Source organism: Apis cerana, linkage group LG2, assembly GCF_029169275.1.
Source record: "Apis cerana isolate GH-2021 linkage group LG2, AcerK_1.0, whole genome shotgun sequence".
Classification (NCBI taxonomy): domain Eukaryota; kingdom Metazoa; phylum Arthropoda; class Insecta; order Hymenoptera; family Apidae; genus Apis; species Apis cerana.
In genome coordinates this window covers 637,551-647,913 of record NC_083853.1, presented here as the reverse complement: position 1 = coordinate 647,913, position 10,363 = coordinate 637,551, and the positions used below count along the sequence as shown (strand labels likewise).

At 22.2% G+C, this 10,363-nt stretch overlaps 1 protein-coding gene across 2 annotated transcripts; it reads right to left on the bottom strand.

The window, feature by feature from the left end:
* Positions 1-4,868: 4,868 nt before the first annotated feature.
* LOC107999591 (protein SET) lies at positions 4,869-9,597 on the bottom strand. 2 transcript variants are annotated; one of them, XM_017059521.3, is made up of 5 exons: positions 9,198-9,597; positions 8,246-8,435; positions 7,738-7,943; positions 7,169-7,433; positions 4,869-7,061 (listed from the first exon to the last, which is right to left on the bottom strand). In XM_017059521.3, the coding sequence occupies exons 1-5, from the start codon at positions 9,453-9,455 to the stop codon at positions 7,036-7,038; spliced, it is 945 nt and encodes a 314-aa protein (XP_016915010.1). In that variant the 5' UTR covers positions 9,456-9,597; the 3' UTR covers positions 4,869-7,035. The 2 variants fall into 2 exon arrangements, with proteins under 2 accessions (XP_016915010.1, XP_016915011.1); XM_017059522.3 differs by having other exon boundaries at positions 7,738-7,934; positions 9,198-9,575.
* Between the last annotated feature and the right edge of the window lie 766 nt (positions 9,598-10,363).

Sequence of the window (10,363 nt, the reverse complement as noted above, 5' to 3'; positions counted from 1 at the left end):
GTACCACGGTTTTCTTCTCTGCACCTTTCTATGTGCATCTCATTTCTCGGATTGTCCTTCTCTATCCTTATGGCTTATTTCCCCCATATACCTCTCTCTTTGATATGCGCGCGCATAGATACTAGAGCAATCTCATCATCAGTGATGGCACTGATCTTGCTTGGAAGTTCACCCCAATGTCTTTTTCACACGTTTCATCTATTTTTTTCATTATTTTATTATCTAAGTTGTTTTATTTATAGCGAATAATTCAATATTACAATCAAAAGATATATGTTTAAAATTTATTTGTTTAAAAAAAATTTGGATTATTTAAGTTTTATGTATAAAAATATATTTAACGAATAAATATTAATGGAAAAAAAATGAATTCAAAAGCGATAGAAATAAGTTTTTTTTTACATAAATTTTAAGTTCTTTACATAAGTTTTAATTCATGCATAATTCATTGCATTTCGGATTTAGTATACCTTTGTTAGATTGTTAGATTTTAGATTGTCAACCTAACCCAAGCACGGTCAAAGATAGCAGAATTGTAATACTATAACGATTATAATATATTTTTTCTTTTTTTATCACTTATTAAATTTTATATGATTTAATCATACAAAATATGAAATATTTAATTTTGATCAAGAATAAATAATATAATATAATTTACTTAAAATCATTAAATAACAATAAAATATTATTACTTTTGATATTTAATTATAATAATAATTATAAAATAATAAATTGAAAAACAATTATATCTAAGAAATTAAAATTTATATTAAATTTGCAACATTTTATTAAAATTTAATAAGAAATTTAATTAAGAAATTAATGAAGAAATTAAATTTTTATTAAATACAATGTATGTAAATATTATTTTAATCTCATCATTACTGCATAATGTGTCTCTTTTTTTTTTTGAAAGAAAATCCCTCTCCTTGAATTTCGAGAGCCTGTTGATCATAGTACTGGTGACTTCTTCCGCGGCATGTGTTCTTGGCTCGATGTCAGCATAAAAGATCCTTTTTTTGCCGGTATTCTGTGGACAGTAGACGCTTTGTTGATCTTGTGAATTTCCGTACTACCCTTATGCCGACAATCAGAATGCTTCCAAATATTTCATGTATTTGTATCTTGTATCAATTTTAAAATCAAAATCTAAACAATTATTTTTAGAAAATTATATTATTTTTCATTAAAATTGAAATTGCTTTTAAAATCTTTTAATAAATTTAATATTTGTTAATAAATAATGTAATATAATATAAGATATAGTAATTAAAAAATATATATATTATTCGATTACACATAAGAGTTATTTCTTTTTAATTTTATTATTTTAAAGTTTGATAATATGTTTTAATCCAAATCATACATATAATATAATATGATGTAATATAATAATATGTGTATAACATGTTATTATAATACTTAAAATATCTCAAAAATATTAATAAATTTAGATGTAGTTGGATTAAAAATTAACGGATAATATATTAAATTTTCTTAAATAATAAATTTTTATCAACGTACTGTAAAATAAATTAGTAATTTAAATTAGTAATTTAAAAGAAACAATTATGCAAGCATTTTGTATAAAAAAAATATTAAAAAACATATTTAAAATAAATTTTTTATGAAAACATAATAAATACAATAATATACTACTTAATATTAATATCTTACTATATGTTTTATATATATATATAAGAAAGTAAAAAATATCGAAACAAAAGAAATTAGCATAATTTTTTCCCGATAAATATCGGTTGATCTCGGTAGCAGAGGAAAAAAAAACATGCAGCAGGAGTAATAGTCAGTAGGCCGGGAACCGTCACCGAGTTAGTGAGGTTGCGATGACCGTGACACGTGCAACTCCATGGCGATCATGTAACACCAGGTCACAGTATCTTGTGTTGTGAAAAAATCGAATATTTCGCCATCCACGTCGGCCGTCTGCATGCTTACGCATCGTCGTCGAACCTGAAGTGCTTCTTTTGCGTCCTTCTTGATAGCAACATGTGGATGATCTACTTACTTATTTACATATACATATGTACAAGTATAAAAGAGGCCAAGAAGTTGAAATAAACAACACGATGATATAATACGAGAAAGGTAAAGAATTTCTTTTAATCATTCGTAACCATTAAGTTTCTCGAAAACATTATTTTGTTCATTTGGTAGAATCCTTTTTTCCATCTTTAATTTTCTTATTTCATATTTTTTTTTTCTTTAATGATATTTTCATCAAAAAATAAATTATAACAAATATAAAAATTTAAATTTAAAAATAATTTATTCTTAATTGTATTTTGTCAAAATTTTATATATATATATATAATATATATTATATATATATATTATATAATTATGTATAAATATGAATTATTTTAATTAAATTAACTTTTTTTTAATGTAGTATCGAATATATTAAATTATACAGATTAAATGTTATGGTATTTATATGAAAAATTATAATGTTATTTTTTTATTGTCCTTTATAAAATTAAAATTTCGATTTTAGCTTAAAATTTCGACACAATCTCTTGAAGAAAATAATTTAATATCATTATTAATGTTATATTAAAAAATTATAATAAATCCAATTACTATTATTATTTTATTATTTTGAATCAATAATTTTGTGTATTTAGGATGTCCAGAATTAATAGTACAAGAAGAGTGATTTTATATTCAAAATATCATCATCAAAAATTTTTTCTTCCCTGAAGCATCGTTTTCAAGAAAATTAAGTTTGAAAATTTATTAAATATAAGTGAATTTATTTTATTTATTTTATATGATTTATATTTAGATACGATTAAATAATCAACAAAATGTTATTTTATATGCAAAAAGTATATATGTAATAATAATGATATTTCTTTCATTTGAAAAGTAATTTTAAAAAAAGTTTGAAAATTCATTAAATATAATTTGATATTCATTAAGTAATTAAATATGTCAGTTTGATGATTTATTTTTTGATTGTATGCTCAATTTTGATTTCATTCAAAATAAGAATTTAAATGAAATAAAAATAAGAAATAAAGTAATAAAGTAATAAAAATTATATTCGTTTATATTTATATATTTATTTTTCATTTATTTCGCACGTATACATCATGTAAAATAATCTGTTAATAATCTATTCTATTCAATATAAATTATCAAAATTCATTCATTTTATATTTGAAATATTTTTAATTTGCTTGAAAACGAAGCTTCAAACAGAAAAAAACATTATATATTTTTTCCAATCCATTTTTGCATCTATCTTTCTCTGCTTATTGCTGTTATCTGCCTAAAATATAAATATAAAATATAATATAAAAATATGGCAAAAAATTATAATAAAGTTTAATATTTTAATAAATTATGACTTATTTGCAAAATTATAATTTCTATACACAATATTTTTTATGTTATAATGTATAAGAAAAATAAAATGAAATTTACTTATAGAAAAATTTATTAAAATTTTATTTGTTTAAATTTAATTTAATTTATTTAAGTAAATTTAATTGAAAATTAAAGAATAAAAACAAAATATCTTAGAGCAGCAATTATAAAAACGTCGATTATCCAAATAATAAAATCAATTATTAAATTATTAAAAATAATTCTATAGTGATTATATAAACATTATTTGAACTGTGCAAAGAATATTTTTTCTATTGTTTTTTCTAAACAATATTTTCTATAAATAATATAAAACTAATGTTCTCAAAAAAAAAAATAACAAAAATAAAAATGAATAAAAAATCATTATAATAAAAAATGATTATTTTTTTAATAATGTTATTAAAAATTAATGATTAAATGATAATATATATTTGAAAATTATAATATTAGAATGATATTTAATAAAATATTAAATTCAATAAAAAAAAAATACTGAATATATAAATTTCATTTAGAAAATGTATATAAAATTAAAGATATGTATTTCTATTTTCTCTTTTCTTAATTGAAAATTTTTGTTTTATTTACTATAATAAGTTTCTTTTTTTATATAAGTACTTATATTATTTTTATATAAACGTTTATATAATAAAAGTGCATTTTTTCTAATTACGCTTGTTATATAGAATATATGCTTGTTATATGTTATGATAATCAAAACTGCACTTTAAATAACACCCTGTTAATTTTTATCTATTGAATATATTTAAGATGTTAATTATAAAAAATAATTAATTTTCAAAATTAATTCGGATAATCGTCGTTTAAATTTAACATCCCTGATTCCCTTCACAACCAATAAAATTTTATACGATTAAATCTTTTTGTTTTTTTTCAATTTTTCAATATTTTATATTAAATACAATATAAAAAATCATAGAATAAAATAGTATATGTATTTAAAAAATTATGTGCACTATTTGCTATATTCTTATTTCTTTGACATTTGCCATTATAATGTTTGTAAGTTTAATAATAAGTATAATACATAAGCTGCACATAGTTTATTTATTTTCCAATATAAATAATTATACAAAATTTTGACAAAATTGCAAACATTTTAATTTATTTCAAAAAAATAAAAAAAAAAGGAAAACCAGGGACGTTGCCTAAGGTAACAATACAAAATACATAAAGAAAATACATTAAAAAAAAAACAATTTCTATAGATAAACGAAACATGACACAACAGAAATAAATAAAAAAATAATTCGTGCAAAGAGAGTACTTAAAAATTGATATAATTTTAATTAATTCATATAAATTAATTGATAATATTAAATATGTTTTGTTCTGATAATATTTTATAAAGTAAAAGTTTGGGATAAAATGTTGAATCCTTTTTTCGTATTAAAATGTCTTATATTCGCGTATTTATATTTATAAGTAATTTCAAATATAAAAACTCATTCCTATCTCAAACTGACAACTTTATTTTTGTTCATTTACTGTATGATTGCGTGACACGAATACGTCGATTGATTCGAAAAATTCTTACACCCAGTTGTTGTATATTTCCATCTGACTCATACTTGGACACAAGTGTCCTTTGTGCGACCATATGCCAACTCGACGCAGGACTAATACGTCACATTAACGCAAATTTTTATTAACATTGAATATTTCACTTCAGGACATTGGTGATTATAATGAGAGAATAGCTCGTAGATGAGCGTACCTTGTCGTTTTCTAGGAGGAATCAAATAATTGCTTAATTTGCTAACCTTTAAATATTCAGTAGAAAAATAGGAATCTTACTCTAAGAGATTTTTAATATCATAATAATTTTATGTTAATCCAAAGATCGTTCCTTAATTCGAAAATATTTTATCCAAGACCTAACAAACAGTTTCATTTAAAAACATGTTCCTTGGATAATTGTATTTGAGTAATTAAATCAGATGTAATTGTTATCTATTTTGAGCATTGTAATTATTTGATTTTTCCTAGACTCCAAAGGAAACGCTAATCAAATCTTTCAATAGAACCTTTATTTGCACCGAAATCTCTAAAATCGATCGCAATGTGTTCTTAGTTGGCACATCGCGAGAGATATAACAGAGTTATGATTACTCCTGATTCTAACTTCACCTTTGGCGTGTAACAGTAATCTATAAAGGTGCTGTTAGAATTAAAAGTACATATTGAAATTACGTTTATGAAAAACGTTTGCGATATATTTTCTTATCGCGAAAGTGGAAAGTTTACGATGTAAAATCTGGAAGAATAAGAACGAGGTGAATTTCGTGAATTGATTTTCATTTTGAGCGTGACAAGTATCAATTTTTAATAAGATAAAATAAGATATTAGATGCAATATAATATTAGTAAATATATTAAATTAATTAAGATTTATTAGTATAATAATTTTTTTCTATACCTACCGAATGCATTGCACCGGATTTAGTTTAATTACATTTTTAATGTAACTTAACATAATACAATAAATTTTATTATATTATGCAGCATCACTAATAAAAAAATATTTTTAAAAAATTTAAGAATAAAAAAAAATAAATAAAAAGAAGAAAAGAAACACGTATCTTTTATCATCATGTTATTATCGATATTATTAATATGAAATGAAAATATATAAATATTTAATAAAAATAATATAATGAAAGATAACCTTACAAAAGTGTTTTATATTTTCAAAAAGTACAAATTTGTGATGTTGCATCATGTACATAATATAATTATAATTAAGTTATAAAAAAGACATGAATTATGTATATAATTTTATACATCTTTATACATATTACTATGTTTTGCGATATGTTTCCAATTAATATTTAAAATAAATTATTGAAAATATGTAAAATTATTTTCACTTTTTGTATGTTTGTGATCATGTTTCTAAAACATTGAAATTATAACTGCAAATGAATAATTTATAAATATATAGTATAATAAACTATACAAATTTTTATAGGTATATGATTTAATTATTTGACAAAATTATATTTCTTTATGACAAATACTATGTATTTGAACATGTAACTATATGAAATGTACTGTCACTCTCAAGAAACTTGAAATACCTCGTTCCGGAAGTAATGCGATGGAATAAATTTTCGTGACAAAACAAAATGAAAAGAACACCTGTCCATTATCTCGTTATATCTTATAATTTATTTTTTTCTTAATGTAATCTTATCACGATGAAGTTGAGCAGGTGTTCTTTATTGTATATCTACTATATAGAAGATGACTAGGCCATATGAATATAACTAAGGAATTTGTATTGTATTTCGGCACAATTTTACAACAAAGTGCAGTGTGAAATCTATCTAATTTATCTCAGACCATCTTCTCTTTTATTTATTTCGGCACAATCGAACAAATATTGTACTTTTATACACACAATTTCCTTTTGTGCCAAAAAAAATTAGGTCTGCTAAATTCTGGTTGCTACTTTAATTTCTCAAAATTGTCCTGAGGTTTATTCATATGGCTCAATATTTTCAGTCCTGCAAACTTTATTTATTTTCAATCAATCTGATGTGTATTTTCAGCGATTCTTCTTTAGTGTCTGTGACTGTAACCAATGTTGTGAAAAACTAACTTTAAATTCTATTCTGGTTCTTCTCCTTCACCATCTATAATACAAACATTAATTAAGAATATATTAGATATTAAAAAATAATAAATTATTATAATTATTATAATACAATATCAATATTTAAAAAAAAGGAAAATTATATACCTTCACGATCTACTTCATCATCTACCAATAAATCATCCTCTTCATTTACCCCATCTTCTTCATCATTCACAGCCTCTTCTTCCTCATCATCTTCATCTACATCATCTTCGACAACGACTATGCTATCATCTCCTTCCTCAGCTTCACCTGCTTCATCACCATCATCTGCTCCACCATCTTCTTCTTCTTCTTCCTCTTCTGTATCGCAATCTTCGCCATCTCCTTCAATACCATTTTCAACATCCATATCTGGTGCTAAATAATACTGAAAACGAATAATTTTGAATACAAAAAAAATAATAATAAAAACAATATATATTATTTTTATTATTTATTATTATTTAATTTTCAATAATTTTCAATAATTTTAAAAATAATTATTATTTAATTATTTTTATCTTAAGTTATATTATTATTAATAAAGAATAATAAAAAATTAGAAATATTAAAAATAATTTAATAATTGCAATAAAATGAATGAAATAATTGCATAAAATTATATATCATCAACGTTTAAAAAGTTTAATAAAATTCTTTATCATTTTCAATAATAATATGAATAATTTTACCTGTAATGGATTAGGCCACATGTCATCTTTAATCAACTCTGCTATTTCATCTGAACTTGGATCTCCATGATCCGTAAACCAGTCAAAAAATGACCTGTGCTTTAATGGCCTTTTACGACCTTTTAATGGGGCTTTGGTTTTAGCTCTTTTTGTTAAATCTGCACCCTCTTTCCAACGTATAGGTGTACTTTGAGATGCTGGATCTCCTGCAAAAAAGCAGGAGATACATCAAAACTATGATTATTCAATAGAGTTTTATTTTTCACCAATAAATTTTTTGAGAACTATCCATATTAAAATTATAAAGTGATACATAATTTATATGTTGTATCACATATTTTCTTTTAATTAATTATATCTCTATAAATAATTTAATATCATATTTAATTAAATTAAATTATTAATTTTTAAAAATTTTATCAAAAAGCAAATTTTATTAAATATATAGTAAAAATATATTTAAAAAAATAATTTATAAAATAATATTTTAGTTCAGAAATGTGCTCACCAGAAGAACCTAAGTGAAATTCTTTTGTAAGAACATCATTTTCAAAATATGGATTTTCATCAAAATGGAAATTAATTCTATAGCCAGATTTAATGTCTTCAAATTCTTCAACTTCTAACTTATTTAAGAATCGTAGGGCATCTTCTTCATCTTCTTCCAATATTTCTGCTATTTCTTTATTGTTTACAAACTATATATCTATTAAGGAAACTTATATAATTTGTAATGCTTCAAAAAAATTATTGAATATTATACTGAATGATTATATACATGTTGAAATAAATGAAAAATCTTATTGATATTATCATAAACAAAGATATGTATTCAATTATTTTCTTTTATATTTTTATATTAAAATTTAAATTAATATTAAAATTTATTATAATTTTTACATATAACATATAATACATATATATATATATACATATATATTTATTATTGTTAATATTATTGATTTATTAATGATTTAGTTTTCAATAATAAAAATATTAAATTTTGTTTTAGGATTTTCAAATAATATTAAATACACATAATCATTTACAAATTTATAAAGAATAAAAACATTTATAAACAAGTTTGTAAAAGTATATGTAATAAATAAATATAATAGATTGAAATTGCAAGTATAGAAAGAAATATGATAAAGAAAAGATATTTACATTAATAGAATAATTTGTACTATAAATTATAATATATAACGAAAATATAAGGAAAAAAAATCAAATACATATAATAAACAATATTATAGCATATTCATCACATTAAATATTTTTTATAAAAATAAATTTGTATTACATTCCGCGTGACCGCATGTAGTTATACATACTTATATACGTATACAAGTAGGCAAGATGGCGACTAGCACCGGTGGACGCCGGCATTGTCGAGAAACGTCAAAGATATATCGTAACTATTATTAGCGAAAACGTATTGTCATCATATAAAAGGATACAGCAGTAACCCAAAAATTGGGTATCCTCTTAATAATGTCATTCCGTTTCTGGAAATAGGGCTTACGCAACTTATTATACTTCTTCTCGACTTCGAGAATTTCATCGCTGGCTTTCTCATTGAGGCCATCGATTTGATTCTGACACCCGTCAATCTCTTCGAGTGTCTTTTGTATTTCAATATCATAATCGCGTGATTCAACACCCTCCCCCGAACCTGGATCCTCTAATTCCTTGGCTTTCTTGTTTGGCGAAGCCATCGTTCGACCCGCGCTCTTGTCACCACACCACTACTCTCTGTTTATTTTCAGTACGCACTCACTCCGCGTTCGTCACGCTCGTGTCACGAATTTGAGGCGCGTAAGCAAGCTAAACTATAACCATGAATTTGATAGTTCACCTAGATGCGCAACTATATTTCTCAAAATATATAATATAATCTAGTATCTTATATTTAAAATTTAGAAATTTAAATATTTTACTGTTAAATTCTTTTATTATTATATTTAATTTCATTTTTTAATTAAACTTAATTTTAGAGAATCAAATTTTTGGAATTGTTTTCATTATTGCAAGAATTAAAAAATAATAGTTTTAATTATCAGAATCCAATAATTCAAAAATTATTTGCATAAATTTACATAATTTTAGGGATTTTTGCTTATTATATAGCGCCATTTTGAATTTTTATTCTATTTGATTAGACAATAGAAAAATCAACGCGCATCATATTCAAATTGCTTTATGAATAAAAAATTTAAATTATTTATAATTTAGGCTCAATTTAAAATATTGAAAATTAAAATTTAATTTCTCAAACTTAATATTCATAAAGTGGTTGAATACAAAGAAGAAGGCAATATCATAATGTTAATTTTATATGTTATATATGTAATATTTATGATATTATTAGAGAAAGAATATATACAGAAAATTTGTTTTTTTCAGAAAAATTTTATTAATATATTGTATTGGGTAAATATTAAAAAAAAACATGTGAAAATAGATTTATAAATATTTTATTAAAAATTAATAAAAATGATAAATTTTTATTCTTAACAATATACTATATTATCAATATTTATTTGATATATTTATATAAACATAATGTTTACTTGTTGAAATTATTTTAATAAAATGTAGTATAAATTAATAATATTATATAATT